Below are 19,963 nucleotides of genomic sequence, written 5' to 3' on the forward strand. Positions count from 1 at the left end.
CGCAGATTGGGTGACCGCTTTGCGGAACACCTCCGTTCAGTCCGTAAGGGTGACCCCGAGCTTCCGGTCGCCTGTCATTTTAATTCACCGCTCCATTCCCACTCGGACCTCACCGTCCTTGGCCTCTTGTATTGTTCCACGGAAGCTCAACGTAAACTCGAGGAACAGCACCTCATCTTCCGATTAGGCAGTCTGCAGCCTTCCGGACTCAATATCGAGTTCAACAATTTCAGATCATAAGCTCGGCCCCCATTTCATTTTCTCTTGTAATTGTTCCACTCCTTTCCCCCCCCCCCCTTTCCTTTTGTTTCTCTCTCACACCTGGCAGCTATCTTTTGCCCTGCCAGTACACTTTACACCTAATCCCAGCCTATTACCATCTCGTCTAGCTTCTAATCTCTTTTACTTCTTTTGTTTCTTTTATTCTTTTGTCCGATCGCAGCCCTGCCTCCGATCTAGTTTCTTTTCTTTCCAGTTTTGAAGAAGGGTCCAACCCGAAACGTCAACTCAAATTTCTCTCCACGGATGTTGCCTGACCTGCTGAGTTTTTCCAGCATTTTCTGTTGTTATTTCGGATTTCCAACATCTGCAGTATTTTGCTATCGTGTCTCCAACTATCTCTGTATAACTTTCACAAGTCTTCCTTTTGATTAAATTTGTATTTAAAAAAAAAATCCTTTTAACAAATCTAAGTCCACAGCAAGATGCTATATAAAATGCACCCACCCAGGGGGAGGGGGTCCAAACACAATTGGGATCAGGTAGAGAGAGGCAAGCTGCACAACATGCACATGGGAGGATGGGAGAGAGAGAGAGACAGACAGAGAAAGAAAGACAGAGAGAGACAGAGAAAGAAAGACAGAGAGAGAGACAGAGAAAGAAAGACAGAGAGAGAGACAGAGAAAGAAAGACAGAGAGACAGAGAAAGAAAGACAGAGAGAGAGACAGAGAAAGACAGAGAGAGACAGAGAAAGAAAGTGAGAGAAAGATAGAGGCAGATAGACAGTGTTGGAGAAAAAGAGAGGAGAAAGAGAGAAACAATGAGACAGAGAGACAGAGAAAGAAAGAAAGCAAGATAAAGAAAGTGAGAGTGAGATAGATAGAGAGACAGAGAAAGAAAGACAGAGAGAGAGACAGAGAAAGAAAGACAGAGAGACAGAGAAAGAGAGAGACAGAGAAAGAAAGAAAGCAAGATAAAGAAAGTGAAAGTGAGATAGAGAGAGAGAGAGAGAGACAGACAGACAGACAAAGACCAAGAGGAAGAAAGAGACTGGGACAGAGAAAGAGACGGAAAGAGCAAGCGAGAATCCAGCGATGTGCCTGGAGTGGAAATTAGAAATGAGCCTCCACTGAAGAAATCAAAAACCTTATGCATGGGATGTTGAATGATGGACAGGGCAGGCAAATACATTTTAATATATATAGATATCTTTAATAGTTCTCCAAAGGAATGCTACCTTCTAATTACATTTGAAATCCAAATTCATTTTGAGGTGAAAAACTGCTTAATCTCAACATTTGCAAAGGGCACAGCGAATGCTGGGTACTTTAGTCTACTTTCTGAAGTTGAAAGTTTAGATCAAAATATAATGAAATTTGATCTAAACTTTCAATGACTGATGTTTGATAATCTTATATCTATAAGCTATGCATTTCAATTTTAAATGGTGCTTGTTTCACACTTAATTCATGTAAAAGCTTGCATTTCTTCTGCAGAAACAATTATGATTTTGAAAGTTTTTTGATGAAATGCATTTAATAGCTAAAATCTCAAGCTATAATTTGGAATTGGATAATGGGTAATCTGGGTGAATTGTGATAACATTTACATCAATGAGTAATGCAAGTTATTATTGCGATCTGCCTGTGATTATCATACTGTGAAACACAAAGAATTTGTTACGGTATTGCTTATTTGGTAGGGAATGAGTCAAATAATTACACACCGAAATATTGACATTATTAAATACTCAAACACATGAAACTCTTTATCCAACAATATTAAGTTGCAGTGATGTTAAACACTGTTGTTCTGGCTCTTACCCATTTCTAAATATTCATCTATCAGTCCATGGATATTCATGGGCTGCAGATTCCAATCCTTTTCCCACTGAGGTAGGTAGACTTTACTCTCCACACTGTGACCAGCTTTCTTCACCTTCCTTCGCGACCACCAATTCTGCAACAGTCTACACAAACCAGGAAATTATTGCAGTAACTGAACTATTCACCACCCAGCAGTAACATTGCGGGATATTCATATTTCACAGCAACACAGCGGTCTTTCATTCTCTTTTGCTATCTCTCTCTCTCTCTCTCACACGCACACCCAACTGCCCCAAGAAAAGACATTTGTTTGCCGAACATTTTTCAGAATTTCTTACATACAAGTTCCCATACACAACAAAGTCTGTTAACAATTCAGAACAAAATAAATCTCTCTCACATAACCAGACAGGCATAAAACAAATATAAATACATAGGCCGGAATTTTCCAGGGTCTGTGCAGGCGCGATTGGAGGCAGGTCGGGTGGGAAATTTCAAAAAAGTTGCAGCGGGTCAGGAACCCGCCGTCATCCCGCCCCCATGCGCATTTCCCTCGGGCGCGTTTGCCCGTGCGGCTGTGACCTGAACGACAGAGGCGGGCGACCGAATTCAAATCATTAACAGATAGCTATCAGACCCTTAAGAGCCTTTTTCAGCCTACCTTTCGAATTTCCCTGGCTGCCCACGGGATTCATGCAGCTTGGGATCCATGTCTGTCAGCCGGAGGCAGGAGTTGAGTGGCCATTGCTCCAGCTGATTAGACGACAGCATGAAATGTACAATAAAACCTCCCACCTCACAGCTGATCACTTTTCTCAGGCAGAAGCTGTTGCTGACTACATTCCCAGCACACATTTAGCTTTCTATAGGCTGCAAATGCTACCAGCAAAGTCGCCATCTAGTCTCACCTCATTGTTGCAACCTGTCACACCACTGACAGCTTGCTCCTCTGATCTCTACTTGACCTGCCATCTATTCCATCAGCATGGGTGCCGTTTATACTGTCTCACCTTGGTCCTCAGAATCGGACCACGATGAGCTCCAACACCAGCAGCACCAACAACACCACCAACCTTCTCTGCAACCACCTGACAGAGGGCATTAGCGCAGGGCTACACCATGCCGGAGGCGATACCCTCAACACAGGGTATACAGGCAGAGGATGAACTTCCTCAACATGACGGGGCAGCAGTGCCAAAGGAGGCTCAGGCAATTGCGCCAGGTCATCGCAGACATTTGCACATTGCTCCAGCAAGAGATGCAGCCCAGAGGAGTGGGTGGACACGCCTTACCAGTGGCTGCCAAAGTCACCAGAGCCCTCAACTTCTTTGCCTCGGGCTCCTTCCAGGGATCTGCAGCAGACATTTGCGGCACAGATGTATCATACTGATGCCCTGTTTGACAAGTCAGCCAATTATATCAACTTTGCCACTGATGAAGCCAGTGTTACTGAGCGGGCGCTCGGCTTTGCCACTCTGGCTGGCTTCCCACGGGTGCAGGGCGTCATCGACTGCACACATGTAGCTATTAGGGCACCCATTCATCACCCAGGAGTCTTTGTCAACTGCAAGGGCTTCCACTCCCTCAACGTTCAGCTGATCTGCAACAATAGGAAGACCATCATGCATGTGTGCGCCAAATACCCTGGCAGCTGCCATGACTCTTTCATCCTTCGCCAGTCCAGCCTCCCTCCGCTCTTTGCTCCTCCAAACAGATTTTCCATCTGGCTGCTTGGAGACAAGGGCTATCCACTGAAGACGTGGGTCATGACACATTTGAGGAGGCCAAGTACTGAGGCCCAGGAGAGATACAACGAAAGACACATTTCCACCAGATGTGTCAAACAGCAGACAATAGGCATGCTCAAAATGCGCTTCAGATGCCTTGACAGATCTAGAGCAGCTCTTCAGTACGCACCAGCCAGGGTCTCCAGAATCATCATGGTCTGCTGCACCCTGCACAACGCAGCGCAGCAGCGAGGATTAGCACTGAATGAGGAGCAAGGCACTGAGAGTACAGCCTCTTCAGAAGAGGAGGAGCAGGAGGTGGAAGAGCATCAGCTGGAAGATGAGAAAGAGGAGGAGCAGGAGGAACCTGAGGCCCAGATCCCACCAGCACCCAAGCACATTGCTGCCTGGGAGGCTAGGGATGGCCTCACCATGGCCTGATTTACTTAACTTTACACAGTACACCCTGGCTGCCACATGCTGCGCCAGGTTCCCACCACTCCACAGCAACACCATAAAGGATCCCTACAAGAACCAAGCCATTTCGTTCACACTGACCACCATTGCTGAAGGTACTGTTATGTCTCACCATTCACTGCAACTCACTAAGCTACTTCCAAAGGTGTACACAAATGTGTTCAAGATGGGAAAGTGGTGAAGATAAAGATTTTAATGGGAGACAATACATTAAGTGAAACATTGACTAAAACCCCCAAGTAGCTACCCTTGTGAATCTACTTGTGTGTCATCTTTCTCTTACGCGTGCTTCTACGATGTGCTACCCCTGTGGTTTCAGCAGAGGTAGAGGCAGCCTGCTCGCTTCCCTGCAGCGACTGTTTAGACACTCTTGGCGGGCGTCCTCTGGGTTTTGGAGCCTGTGATGGCCCCGCCTAAGTCTGCTCCTCCTGCGACTGTGCAGGGGCAGATTCGGTCATCGCTGTCCGAGGAGGCATCTGGGGCTCTGACTGAGGGGGTGGCAATGGGGGAGAAGTATAAGCGCTTAGAGAGGAGCCCCCAATTCCCTCTACCCTCTCACCGTCATCTCTCTCATGGGCCACCTGCACTTCCCTGCTAGCAAGGAGCTGGGAGTACCTTGCTGCACAGCAGTGGGGCCATGAGGACCCAGGTCTGTGCTGACATCCCTCCTAGACAGGAGGTCTATGAGCCTCTGCCATCTATTCTCCACAGATAGCCATCTATTCTCCATAGAGACCATGTGCTCCTGTGAGTGGCACATTAGCTGCTCCATGGCCATCCTATCCATGGATGAGCCTACAGTCGCCATCGCCTGCGACACGGTGGTGCTCATGTTGGAGATAGACTCCTCCATTCTCTGCACATTTGCAGACATCGTGGTCACAAACCTGTCAAAGCCTCCTGCACTTGTTCCTGCAGCTCCAGGACCGCCCTCTTTCTGGATGGCCCGAGGCTCAGCATCTGCATGCAGCTGAGCAGAGCTGGGAGCGTCCTGCGCCCTCCGGCGAGGAGTCTCCACTGCTGACCCTGTCTCCACCATCTGCTCTTGCTCACTTGTGAGACACCAGGTTACAACACTACTCTATCTCGTGTGGGACCCACCGAGGTGTGCGTATCTGCGTTGGTGCTGGGTGACCTTATGTCTGGTGACTGTGTGCCCTCAGAGGCTGGAGGCTGCTCTGAGGAGTCGTCTTCCTCTTCCTCCTGGACAGTGGGGGAGGGGGCTCTTGATGGACCTGTGGGAGAGTAAAGAGATGAGTTAGATATGTCATATGAAGAATGGGTACAGATACCATTATGCACATGATGACCATTCAGTGGCTGATGACATCAGTCCCCATATGAATGACTGCTGTGTGCTACGTAGCTGTATGAGATGTAATTCTGTCACCAGGTTGCTGAGATGTCCCCCTCTCTCTGTCTCCCACCTCCAGCTGCTTGGCCACTCACGATACTTCTAATGCAGCCTCCTCTGCTGTTGTGAGGGTGGCAAATGATGGAGGCCCATCTCCAGTTCTCTCCCTTTCCCTCTTATTGTTGGCTCTCTTCTCCTGCAAGGAGAGAAAGAGAAGGTTGCGTTAGAGTGATGGAATGAATGTAAGGAATGGATGGGTTGCATCTTTAGAGGGAGACTATGATGGAGTGGGCTGGCAATGCCAAATGGCCTCCTCGTGTATTGTTAGTTGGTATGATTGCATTAGGATGAGGGTGAGTGTGAGGGGTGGTTTGTGAGATGGGGATGTGATAATGTAGATAGAGAGAGGGATGGGTGGTCGTGCAAGTAAGGATGTGCAGGAGTAGGCTTGGGAAGCAGAGTGATGGGGATGTGATGAGAGGCACAGCAGGATGAAGTTGAGTGTGGTTTTGTACTCACCTTTCCCGATCTAATGAGAGAATTGAAATGTTTGTGGCACTGCACCCAGTCCTCCCACAACATCCCTGCTGTTGACTGTCTCTGCAATTTGGAGCCAGGCTCTTTTTGTCTCCTGGGGAGGTCTCTTCTGCCCAGTCGAAGCGAAGAGGACCTCCCTGCGTGCTCCGACTCCCTCCACAAGCATATGGAGGGAGTCATCAGAGAACCTGGGTGCAGCCCTCTGCCTCTGTGCAGCCATCCCTCCAACTGTTTGGAGCAATCAAAACTTCCAGTGCGCTGCCTGCACACTCCTAGATAAACCATCAAATGCAATGTGGCCATGGCTCCTTTAAATATCCCGGCTGAAAATGCGTCATGGATGAAGTCATCAGGTCCGCACCATTTAGTAGGGCCTGGTAATGCGCAGGGCGGGCTTAATGGGCCCCGTTAACGCAGTCATATTCTGCAGCGAGATGGAAGCAACAATGGGGTCGCGACCCGCCACGCCGACTGCCCGCCCCCCGCCCCGCCCAGGTACAGAAAATTCCGGTCATACATTCGGTAAAACAATTGCTGCATTCAGAAAATCGTTAGCAACTCACACCTCAGGGCTTCTCTCTAATTCTCTTTTCCAGATATGAAACAAACTTATAATTGCAGTTGAATGTTGCCTTGCAAACTGTGTAAACTGGGATCCCTTGAATGTGGAAAAATGACAAAAGCGTGCAGCAACATTTTTACTCCAAATGCTCAATGGAATCAAACCAATTGACTGCACTACCTTTTCTTACCAGTAGATGGTAGACTATGCAATTGTGCCATTCAAGAACAGAAAATATCCCGGCATTTATGAAACAAAAGAGGGTTTTAAATGTGCCACTTACTTTCATTTAACTATTCACTAATAGGTGATTATTTTGAGAATGGAACACTTTTCCCCCCTTTGCGCATTGTTAGTACCAAGAACTCCCTCTGATCTGGTATACTGTGCGTTGGACACAGAGCAAACTTCCCTCTGTTCCACCGAAGCAAGTGATTTTTAAAAAATTTTAACCTCCATTCTCCGAAGAGCACTTCCTAATGCACCAATGTGGCATTTACGTTTCTGCCACTAACATCCTCATGGACTTTCAGACATTGCTGTTGTATTTCAGCGTTAGTAATACATTCTTGTACAAGTCGGAGCACAGCACCTGTAAATGAAATGGTTCTGTATAGTTTTTGCGCCAATTGGAGACGCAAAGCCCAGATCCTTGAACAGTGCGGAGTGATAATTAGAGAGGGCGACGCCAAGCCTCGGCCTACCTTACACACCCGAGCCTCAATACTAACTTCGCCAACAACTTGCCCAGCCCAGCTCATGCTTTGGCACCAATACGTGCATCTGCATCAGTGCTCTTTGACGTTTTGGCAGGTCCCCATAGGGTTGCCAGCTCCGGTTGGATGTATTCTTGGAGGTTTCTTCACCGAGCTCCAACCGCCCCGCCTCCGCGCTCCCACCATTGGATCGATTATTTGCCCAACACCTCCGTCGTAGCCTTCCCACGCCAGTAGGAAAGTGAACCCGATTGGATGATTCTTGACTCAATCAAAACAACCTTTCGCCCTCCCCTCCTCCCTGCCCCCCCCCCACCCCAATCTCCAATAACTAATAAATTAAAGTGTTCAAAGAAAATAAAACAAAAGACACCATTTTTTTTCACGCCCCCTATGATTTTTCTCCTGGGTTTTGCTGGCAGCAGTGTCCTGGAGATTTATTGCCAATTCCTGGAGACTCCAGGGCAATCCTGGGTCCTCAGGATGCAAGATCAATACATTGGTAAGACAACGCAGTTTACCAAACGTTCGCCCCAATTTTAACCTGGAGGTGTGCGGGAGCTGGGGCGAGAGGGAAACGCCCATGACGTCAACAGCGGGAGACCATTCGGCAATGCCGACCCCTGCCTGAATCCGGCAGGAATGAAGCAATGGCTGGTGAGCGGGAGAGGGAAATCACGTGGCTGCAGCCCCTACTGGTGACCCAAGGAAATGGTCTCCGGCAAGTGAAGTCAAGGGGGCGGGCGGGGGGAGGGGGTGTCAGCTCGCAGTTGCAGTCAGGGAAGCCTGGGGCAGGGGAGGCCCAAGGATTCCTTGTGGGGTCCGGAAGAACACTACTTCCTCCCTGCCCCACAATTAAACCTTTAAAAAGTTTAAATAATAACTTACCTGGGCATCTTCTGGCCCCAGATCCTGTCCACTGTGTAGGATTCTCAAAATTAGTAGATCCCCCATTATGAAAGAAAACCCTATTAAAGTGATTTTGGACCCTTGCTAAAAACTTCAGAAGGATAAAAGGGCATGTTGGACCTAACAAGGAGATTCAAGGTCAGAAACGGACTTGGCATTTTAAAAGGACATGTTCAGGCATGTTTGGGGAAAAGGCTGCAACGAAGAATGGGATCTACCTTTGCAGCAGACAGTTTGAGTATTCGAGATAATCAAACTGTCTGGGAGAACTGTAAACGTCACTCAGCCCCATCAAGAAATTTACATGCTAACAATAGACCCACGGAAGAACAGCCTCACAAGACCCATCCAAAAACATGCATAAAACAAATCGTTTAACCAACCTACAAAGAATCTCAGGTCCCACAGGAAACTCAAAGCTTGAGGACAATTCACCACAATTAGATAAGAGCTCAACAGCTCAGGAAAACCATCCCGAAACTACTTCTCACATTTTTAAACTACTCCAACAACTCAGGAAGCCATCCCAAAACCGATTAAACAATTTAAGATTAGGAGGCCCCAATTAGTATAATTGAAAGCCTGGTTTCTAAAGACAGAGAAATCAAGAAGTTCGAAAGACTCATCAGGAAGGTTTCAGCAGATCAGTTCGAACAGTACACAGTGCAGCAAGGTGGGAGTTCAAGAAGTACAGAGGAGCTCCGAGTTTGAGTTCAAGGATTTCAAGTATCTCGAAGCAACTCTCTCTCTCTCTCTCCCTCTCTCTCTCTCTCTCTCTCTCTCTCTCTCGAAGAAGTAACACACAAGAAGAAACCAGAGCAACAGTTTCAGTGACCATCGGACACCTCGCGGCGACAAGGGCCTTATGAAACAACCAACCGGGGTATGGCAGGGACCAACTGTTGTGTATGTCCCTTTAAGGGAATAACTGGTCTCAGACTGCAGTACCGGCAGTGACCATTCCTGTATAAAAGGCCCTGGCAGGCTTCTGTAGTTTCAGTTTCCAGATTGTCTTCATTCAGTAAAGACTTGTTAAACCAACTCCTGCATTCCGTGTCTCCACTAACACACGGATTTAATACTGGCGACGAGTAAGAAACGAACTTACATGCAACTCGGCAGCACCTCAGACGACATTATTGAAGGTCGAAGCCAGAAAAGAAAAAAAAAAATAATCCAAAGAAACTCGAGAAACGGGCGTCGACCGCGGGCAACCGCCCTCCAAATCATCAGATTGAAAACTTGCAGGAGAGACTGTCAAGAGCCAGGCTTGGTTCTCCAGTCTGTGGTTTCCCAGCTAATCGGGCTGGTGGCAGGTAGTGCAATGATCCTTCCTGGGCTGCGGCGGGCTAGAGCTCGATCGGGTGGCTCTGCAACGGGGCCGGGCAGCGAGTCGGAAAGCAAAGCGAGAGAGGGTGGAGCACACAGGGCGCGGCCGGTGCTTTGCAGCCGGGCAGCGTTCGGACCTAAGAAGAGGGAGGGAAGTGTCCCAGAGGGTCCGCTCCACGACGGGAATGGTTAAAAATAAAAATACCGCGGAGAGCGGCGTTCACAGCAGCGGCAGCGGCGGGAAAGCGCGGGAGGCACCATCTTAACTCAGCGGGGAAGAAGGAAAAGCGCGGGAGGCGCCATTTCGATCCATCGGGGACGAAGGAAAAGCGCGGGAGACGCCATCTTAGGTTTTCAAGATGCCAAAGACTGGTGCTATCACTGCCTTCGATAATGCAATAGAAGACTGGACCACATATGTGGAAAGAGTCGAGGTATATTGCGAGGCAAACGAAATAGCCGAGGAGAAAAAGGCATCGGTATTGCTAAATTTAATGGGCGCAAGAACGTACGGCCTATTGCGGGACCTGATTACTCCAGCCAAACCGAAGGCAAAGAGTTTTAACGAAATTGTTGCTATCCTACAGGAACACCTAAATCCTACACCGCTGCTGATAGCAGAAAGATTTAAATTCCACAGGAGAAATCAGCATAAAAATGAGAGCAATGCTGATTACCTTACGGAACTACGCAAGCTATCAAAGCACTGCCAGTTTGGAGCAGGACTGGCAGATACCTTACGGGACAAATTTGTCTGTGGACTCCTGAGTGAAGGAACCCAGAAGAGGTTACTCTCAGAGAAAGAGCTGACGCCAGATAAGGCTTTCAGCGTGGCAGTATCATACGAAGCAGCAGCCAGGGGAGCTGCGGAAATACAACAAAAGCCACAGGAATACGGCACCCACGAAATGACACGGGGATTTGCAAAATGTTATCGCTGCGGCAGAACAAACCATGACCAAAAGGACTGCTGGTCCAAGGACAAAATATGCAGGCAATGCGGAAAGATGGGACACATTGCACGAGTTTGCAGGTCTGAGAAGAAGACCAACGACAATAAAAAGGCTACTAAGGAACCGTACAGGAAAGTACAAAAGATGACGGACAGTAGTTCCGAAGACCAGATGAGCGATAGTGAATCCAGGAACAAGAGACTAAGCTGTCTCAAACTTCACAACGTAATCGCAAAAGAGGATCACTGAACCATTTGGGTCACCCTCACGATAGCGGGGTCTCAAGTCAAAATGGAATTGGATACAGGATCAGCTCTAACCATCATGAATCGACGAGACTATGAGCGGCTATTCTCACACATACCCTTGAGAGAGACATCCATTGTCTTGAGGACGTATACGGGGCAAAAAGTATACCCCAGAGGAAAAATAAGGGTGCCTGTCGAATACAACGGCAAGAAAATACGGAAATTGTATCTCTGCATTCTGCAAGATGGTGGACCACCGTTATTGGGACGTGAATGGATCAGAAAGCTAAGTTTAGACTGGCACTCCATTCAGGCACTGACGGTGGCTGGTAAAAAGGATGACGACGTCACTCCTGGTCGATTGTCAACAATCTTAGCTGACGCCAAAGAGGTATTTCAACAAGAACTGGGCACTCTTAAAGGTGTAACCACCTCGATAAAAATAGAGGAGAATGCAATTCCCAAGTTTTTCAAAGCAAGACCGGTACCATATGCAATTCGCCAAGCCGTCGAGGCAGAGCTGGAGAATCTGGAGAATGCAGGCGTGTTATCTAAGGTAGACTGGAGCGAGTGGGCGTCACCCATCATTCCTGTCATGAAGAAAACGTTAAACAATAAGTCTGAGGAGCCAAGGAAGGTTCGCATCTGTGGGGACTTCAAGGTGACAGTGAACCCAGTCCTTCACACAGTACAATATCCCCTTCCAAGGATAGAAGACATCTTCGCCTCACTATCCGGAGGGAAGCGTTTTACAAAAATTGACCTAGCGCAAGCATATTTGCAGATGGAGGTTGAAGAATCCTCTAGGTGGTATCTCACGATAAACACTCACAAAGGTCTTTACCAGTATAATCGACTGGTATTCGGAGTAGCATCAGCTCCGGCGATATGGCAAAGAGCGATGGAACAAGTCCTGCAAAGGATTCTGAGGACTCAGTGTTACTTGGACGACATCCTAGTGACAGGTGAAGGTGACAGTGAACACCTTGCCAACCTAGAGCAGGTGCTCACTAGACTACGTGAACATGGGCTACGAGCCAATCGCCCCAAGTGCGAGTTTTTTAAGAAACAGATATCGTATTGTGGCCACGTGATTGATGAAGAGGGGTTACATAAGTCCCCAGACAAAATTGAAGCGGTAGTTAAGGCTCCAGCGCCTGAAAATGTGTCACAACTGAGGTCATTCCTCACTTTGGTGAATTACTACCATAAGCTTTTGCCGAATTTGTCCACAATTCTGTATCCACTGAACGCCCTACTACGAACGGGAGTAGCATGGAAATGGAGCAATGAATGTATCGCGGGCCTTTCAGAAGAGTAAGGACCTAATCACTTCAAGAGAAGTATTGGCTCACTACAACCCATCACTACCGATAAGACTGGCGTGTGATGCGTCTCCCTACGGCATTGGGGCGGTACTGTCACATAAATTCCTTGATGGTTCGGAGAGGCCGATAGCTTATGCGTCACGCTCGTTAACTTCAGCCGAGCGTATCTACGCCCAGATTGACAGAGAGGCCCTCAGCCTGGTGTGGGGGGTGAAGAAGTTCAATCACTACCTGCACGGTCAGAAATTTACTCTACTAACTGATCATCAACCTCGTCTCCATTTTCAACCCTCAGAAGGGCGTACCGATAATGATGGCACAACGGCTACAGAGGTGGTCCCTTTTCCTAGGGGCACAGCAATATGACATCGAGTACAAAGGAACTAAACAGCATGGGAATGCTGATGGATTGTCGCGCCTACCGTTGCCGACGGTGGAAGAAGAACTGGCAGTGGATCCAGTGGAGTTATTCCACTCGACTATTGTCGAATGTCTCCCTGTGACGAATGCAAACATAGAAAAGGAAACACGAAATGACCCGACACTCTCCTGGGTCTATGATTTAACGGTGAAGGGATGGCCAGCACATGTCGAACCACTGCTGCCAGCATTCTCGCCGAGAAGAGAACAGCTGTCAGTGTGCAGAGGAACCTTGATGTGTGGATCCAGAGTAGTAATTCCACCCAAATTGAAGGATAGAGTGCTCAATGAGATTATTGAGGGTCATCTGGGAGGGGTAAAAATGAAGAACTTAGCCAGAGCGTTTGTGTGGTGGCCGGGAATCGATAGAGAAATCGAAGAGATGACCAAGAGCTGTACAGGCTGCCAGAAGGTCCAAAACGCCCCACCACAAGCCCCTCTACATCCATGGGAGTGGCCCTCATCTCCATGGCAAAGGGTGCACATTGATTTTGCTGGTCCCTTTATGGACTCGATGTTTTTAATTGCGGTGGATGCACAAAGTGGCCAGAGGTAATAAAAATGTCCTCAACCACCACAGAAAAAACGATCATAGTCTTACGAACAATATTCGCCAGGAATGGGCTGCCTGAACAGATTTGCTCTGACAATGGACCACAGTTTGTATCTGAAGAGTTCCGGAGGTTCTTAAAGAACAATGGTGTTAAGCATTACACATCCGCCCCATATCATCCAGCCACTAATGGATTGGCCGAGAGGTTTGTTCAAACATTCAAGAAGGCTATCAAGGCAATGTGTAATGAAGATATACCCCTACAACACAAGGTGGATAACTTCTTGTTTGCCTACCGGAATGCGACACATGCGGTTACCAACCAAACTCCAGCCATGATGTTCTTCAATCGAAGACTACGATGCCGCTTGGATTTGGTTAAGCCAAATGTCAGAAGAGATGTGGAGAACAGGCAGTTTCAGAATATGAATGAAAGGCCGACCAGGAGTTTTAAGATAGGTGAACCAGTTTGGCCCGGGACTACCGCACAGAGAAATGGCAGCCAGGAACGATCTGTACACGGCAAGGACCTCTAATGTATACCGTGGACGTTGGAGAAAGCATTGTAAGACGCCATGCTGACCAGATTCTAGAGTCACTGGAAAACCTCAACTCCACACCACGATCTGATACACCTGGCGATGAAACCGAAGTACCAATTGCATCTACCGCAGAATCGGTGATATTGGAAGCAGACGAACCAAACAACGACATTGATCCCGACTCAACCTTGCCAAAAGAACCTGATATTCCAAAGAGGCGTTATCCAGACAGAATCAGGAAGCCTCCTCAAAGACTGAACTTATAATTACTTAACTTCAACTAATGTATCTAGCAACTGTAATTGTAATTGTAATTAGTTATTATTTAGTTGTTAAATGAATGTTATGTACTGTTTATCTAAAAGGGGAGGAATTGTTGTGTATGTCCCTTTAAGGGAATAACTGGTCTCAGACTGCAGTACCGGCAGTGACCATTCCTGTATAAAAGGCCCTGGCAGGCTTCTGTAATTTCAGTTTCCAGATTGTCTCCATTCAGTAAAGACTTGTTAAACCAACTCCTGCATTCCGTGTCTCCATTAACACACGGATTTAATACCAACCAACATATCCAGCGAACCCCAAAACTGCGAACCAGCTCAACTGTCAAGGATTCGTTTGGTGAGCATTATCCCTGGTCCTCTAGAGCCCAACTTAGCTAGTAAAGTGGGATTGGGAGGGGTGAGGTATTTTTCTACTGTAATTTCCCTTGTGTGTATCGAAGTGTTCCCCATTTTATTAGAGTGTTAAGATTATTGTGTTGTATTTTCTTTCTCAAATAAAGATCAAAGTTCTTGCACCAAAATCAGTTGTTTGCTGCACTTTTATCACAACTCCCAAATAAGTCCAAGGTCTAGAACCAAGGGAGTGGGAGCGATTCGAACCGCTCATAAGTCAGAGGTGAAGCTGACCCCAAACACCACCCCCTACAACTGCCAGAATTCTTTGGCGGCTTCAGGACTGGGCGTCACAACCACAAAACAAAGTAAATATCTCCTCGGGGTGTGACTGATGCCATCAGCCCCCGACATTTAAGAACATGAGAACATAAGAAATAGGAGCAGGAGTAGGCCATTCAGCCCCTCGAGCCTGCTCCGTCATTCAATAAGCTAATAATCAACCTCAACTCCACTTTCCCGTCCGATCTCCATATCCTTTGATTCCCCTAGAGTCCAAAAATCTATCTATCTCTGCCTTGAATATACTGAAAGACTCAGCATTCACAGCCCTCTGGGGCAGAGAATTCCAAAGATTCACAAGCCTCTGAGTGAAGAAATTCCTCCTCATCTCAGGCTTAAATGGCTGACCCCTTATCCTGAGAGTATGACCCCTAGTTCTAGACTCTCCAGCCAGGGGAAACAACCTCTCAGCATCTACCCTGTCAATCCCCTTCAGAATCTTATATGTTTCAATGAGATCACCTCTCATTCTTCTAAACTCCAGAGAGTATATCCCATTCTACACAATCTCTCATCATAGGACAGCCCTCTCATCATAGGAATCAATCTAGTGAACCTTTGTTGCACCGCCTCCAAGGCAAGTATATCCTTCCTTAGATAAGGAGACCAAAACTATGCACAGTACTCCAGGTGTGGTCTCACCAATGCTCTGTATAATTGTAGCAAGACTTCCTTACTCTTATACTCCAACCCCCTTGTAATAAAGGCCAACATGCCATTTGCCTTTCTTATTGGTTGCTGTACCTGCATGCTAGCTTTCTGTGTTTCTTGCACGAGGACACCCAAATCTCTCTGAACACCAACATTTAAAATTTTCTCACCATTTAAAAAAATTGTTTTTCTATTCTTCCTACCAAAGTGAATAATCACATATTTCCCTACATTATACGCCATCTGCCACCTTACCGCCCACTCACTTAGTCTCTCTATATCTCTTTGCAGACTCCTTGGGCTGGATTTTACCAGCCCTAAGGAAGGCGGGACTACTGGGAAAGTCAAAAAGAATGGGAGCGGGTCCCGAACCCACTCCCAACCCACCTCCAATCAATCTTCCCAGGAGCCGGGTCCCCGATTTGCGCAGGGACCCGACTCCCAGCGGCGGGAAGAGGATTATAGCCACTTAACTGCCTGTTAACAGGTAGTTAACAGGCAGTTAAGAGGCTTTTTCCAATCTTTACACTTCTGCAGCGAGCTTCCCGATGTCGGGGGGCCCCGCCAGGGTAAGTGAGGCGTGCTGTGGGTCTGTTGTCCAGTTGGTGTACAGATGACAGCTGCAGAAGTGGTGTGAAGGATGCAATGGGACACTGGTGAGTATCAAAGGTAAGGAAATGTTGGGAAAGTCATTTTAAATGTGTTTAGATTTTTCTGTAGGTGACAAGCTTTGAAGTGTTTGTGTGGCCTCACCTCAATGTGAAAAGTGACTGATTGCTTCTGTACCCTCACCTGCAGCTGCCATCTGTTTCATCCTAAGGAGAGAGTCATTGGAGGGCCTGGGGGCAAGGGCTCACCTTTGAACGGCAATAGATTGGGAGAAGGGGAAGTGCAACGAGACCTGGGTGTCCTTGTGCACCAGTCGCTGAAGGTAAGCATGCAGGTGCAGCAGGCAGTTAAGAAGGTAAATGGTATGTTGGCCTTCATAGCGAGAGGATCTGAGTACAGGAGGAAGGATGCCTTGCTGCAGTTGTACAGGGCCTTGGTGAGACCACACCTTGAGTATTGTGTGCAGTTTTGGTCACCTTATCTGAGGAAGGATGTTCTTGCCATGGAGAGAGTGCAGCGAAGATTCACCAGACTGATACCTGGGCTGGCAGGAATGACGTATGAGGAGAGATTGGGTTGATTAGGCTTATATTCGCTAGAGTTTAGAAGAATGAGAGGGGATCTCATTGAAACTTATAAAATTCTAACAGGACTAGACAGACTAGATGCAGGAAGGCTGTTCCCGATGGCGGGGGAGTCCAGAACCAGGGGTCACAGTCTAAAGATAAGGGGTAAGCCATTTAGGACTGAGATGAGGAGGAATTTCTTCACCCAGAGAGTGGTGAACCTGTGGAATTCTCTGCCACACAGGGCAGTTGAGGCCAATTCATTAAATATATTCAAGAAGGAGTTGGATATATTTCTTGAGGCTAAAGGGATCAAGGGATATGGGGAGAAAGCAGGGACAGGGTACTGAATTTGGATGATCAGCCATGATCTCATTAAATGGCGGAGCGGGCTCGAGGGGCCGAATGGCCTACTCCTGCTCCTACTTCTTATGTTCTCATGTTCTTAAATGTCGGGGTTTAATGGCATCCTCCTTTGTGAAGACAGAACCAAAGTATGTATTTAATTGGTCTGCCATTTCTTTGTTCCCCATTATAAATTTCCCTGATTCTGACTGCAAGGGACCTACGCTTGACTTCACCAATCTTTTTCTCTTCACATATCTATAGAAGCTTTTACAGTCAGTTTTTATGTTCCCTGAAAGCTTACTCTCATATTCTATTTTCCCCCTCTTAATTAATCCCTTTGTCCTCCTTTGCTGAATCCTAAACTGCTCCCAATCCTCAGGTTTGCTGCTTTTTCTGGCCAATTTATATGTCCTCTCCTTGGATCTTATGCTATCCCTAATTTCCTTTGTTAGCCACGGTTGAGTCACCTTTTTTGTTTCATTTTTATGCCAAACAGGGGTGAACAAATTCTGTAGTTCATCCATGCGATCTTTAAATGTTTGCCATTGCCTACCCACCGTCAACCCTTTAAGTAACATTCCCCAATCCATCCTAGCCAACTCACGCCTCATACCATCGTAGTTTCCTTTATTTAAATTCAGGACCCTAGTCTCTGAGTCAACTACTTCACTCTCCATCTTAATGAAGAATTCTATCATATTATGATTGCTCCTCCCCAAGGGGCCTCGCACAACAACATTGCTAATTAATCCTTTCTCATTACATAATACCCAGTCTAAGATGGCCTGATCTCTAGTTGGTACCTCGACATGTTGCGGGGGTGCGTGTTATTGGCCGAGGGACCTCGGCAGGGCCTCATTACAATATCATTGGGCCACCTCCATCCCTGCTGCAGGCTGAATGGACAGCCTGGCCAGCTAGTGGGAAAGAAAACTAGTGGGCAGGAGGCCACAGCCGGGGACCTGTGGGGCCGGAACCCAGCACTCAAAGGGAGCATCAGCACCAGGCTTACGAGTGGGAGTGGGGTAGGGTAGGGGTGTGGGGGGCGGCTGCAGATCGGAGTCAGTGGCAGGGTGGGGGGCTGTGGGTGGTGGTTGGGGACCAGAAGGCTCTGGGGTTGTGGGTAGTGGACCAGGCCTCTGGTTGATATAGCAGAGCAGGTCCTGATGTCATCATCAGACACAATCTGCATGTGCAAAGCAGGACCCCGCTTCCTTCCTGCGGGTGTCCTACTCGCCTGCTCAACAGAGCAGGTTAATATGGGGACATGGTGGGAAGGAAGTGGGTTCGGTTGGGGGTAACTGACACCCGTTACGTAGGAACAGAATGAGGCCATTTAGCCCCTTGAGCCTGTTCCATCATTCAATGAGATCATGGCTGATCTGTGACCTAACTCTATTTACCCTCCTTTGCCCCATATCTGGTTAACAAAAATCTATCAATCTCAGATTTAAAATTAACAATTATCTAGCATCAATTGTAGTTTGCCGAAGAGAGTTCCAAATTTCTACCACCCTTTGCGAGTAGAAGTGTTTCCTAATTTCACTCCTGAAAGGTCTGGCTCTAATTTTTAGATTATGTCCCCTAGTCCTCAAATCCTCAACCAGCGGAAATAGCTTCTCTCTATCTGTTCCCCTTATATCTTGAAAACTTCGAAATTGACCTTCTAAATTCTAGGGAATACAACCCTAATTTGTGTAATCTCTCCTCGTAACTTAATCCTTGAAGTCCGGGTATCATTCTGGTAAATCTACGCTGCACTCCCTCCAAGGCCAATATATCCTTCCTAAGGTGTTGTGTCCAGAACTGCTCACAGTACTCCAGGTGTGGTCTAACCAGGGCTTTGTATAGCTGCAGCATAACTTCTTTATTTTACTGCCTCCCGCCCCCCCGCTGCCCCCTGCCCTCTGCCTGGTTTGTGCCAGGTGGGTGCAGTTAAAATCAGGGCCACAGTGCCACCCAATTCTCCAACTTTGTATGCAGATGCATTTTATTCTTCCTGAACGCATACATGAGACCACTTTAAAAATGACTTTCTCAGTGAATGATTTCAGCTCGTGTAAATTGAGAGTTTATGGTCCGCAAGAAGAAAAAAAATCGCCCTCTAAATATAGCATCTGGTTGGCCAACCAGAGGGAAGTGAATGCTCAATGTTGCGTGGAGTTCGTTTTTAATTGGCTTTTCAGCCCAGGTCATTGGTTTTACACGACAGCTGAACATAAAACAGAAATCTTACGGATAGCCAAGCTCCATAAAGTTGTTCCACATTTGCTTCAGCACCATGATGATACCCATCTGCATGCACAGGTCAATCAAACAGCCGCTGGGATGGCACTGTACCAAATAAAAGGCAAGGATTTATCGGAGATAGATCAATATATAAAAATAGATGTGTGCACAACAGACAGGATGGTAAGTTTACAGGCTTTCATTCCAACCAACTACACATTTACAAGTAAAAATTGTTCTCTAAGCTGCTCCCCTAAGTGACTGTATGTCTTCACAGAATCAGAGAAATTTACAACACAGAAGGAGGCCATTCGGCCCATCGTGTCTGTGCCGGCCGAAAAAGAGCGATCCAGCCTAATCCCACTTTCCAGCTCTTGGTCCGTAGCCTTGTAGGTTACAGCGCTTCACGTGCATAGCCAAGTACTTTTTAAATGCGATGAGGGTTTTTGCCTCTACCACCCTTCCAGGCAGTGAGTTCCAAATCCCCAATACCCTCTATTGAAAAAAGTTCTCCTCAACTCCCCTCTAATCCTTCTACCAATTACTTTACATCTATGCCCCCTGGTTATTGACCGCTCTACTAAGGGAAATAGGCCCTTTCTATCCACTTTATCGAGGCTTCTGTTTTACAGACCCATGGATAAAATGAGAGAGTGATTATTTAAGCTTAATATCATAACTTTTAAAATATGATGGTATACAAGATTAAATGAGGGTTGAAAGACTGCACTTGACCCCACATTCCAATAGAAGGGATTGGGACCATTTGTAATACACTGGTGTGGACCTGCATATTGGGGTTGGGAAAAGTTCTCATCCTGACTTCAAACATACCAGATTATCTACAAATTAGACTCTGACTACTGCATTTGTTTCAAACAGTTACACTGACTGAAAATCAGA

General features: G+C 47.1%; 1 protein-coding gene across 1 annotated transcript in view; it reads right to left on the minus strand.

The window, feature by feature from the left end:
* The window catches only part of ano3 (anoctamin 3), a 401,336-nt gene that overhangs the window by 42,353 nt on the left and 339,020 nt on the right, over positions 1–19,963 (minus strand). The window contains exons 21-22 of the mRNA XM_086008127.1: positions 19,068–19,165; positions 2,044–2,189 (exon numbers count right to left, since the gene is read on the minus strand). Coding sequence (XP_085864253.1) covers positions 2,044–2,189; positions 19,068–19,165 — 244 coding nt within the window. The remainder of the gene's footprint in view (positions 1–2,043; positions 2,190–19,067; positions 19,166–19,963) is intronic.

Source organism: Somniosus microcephalus, chromosome 15 (assembly GCF_052327205.1).
Source record: "Somniosus microcephalus isolate GS21.2 chromosome 15, FLI_Smic_1.0, whole genome shotgun sequence".
NCBI classification, from domain to species: Eukaryota; Metazoa; Chordata; class Chondrichthyes; order Squaliformes; family Somniosidae; genus Somniosus; species Somniosus microcephalus.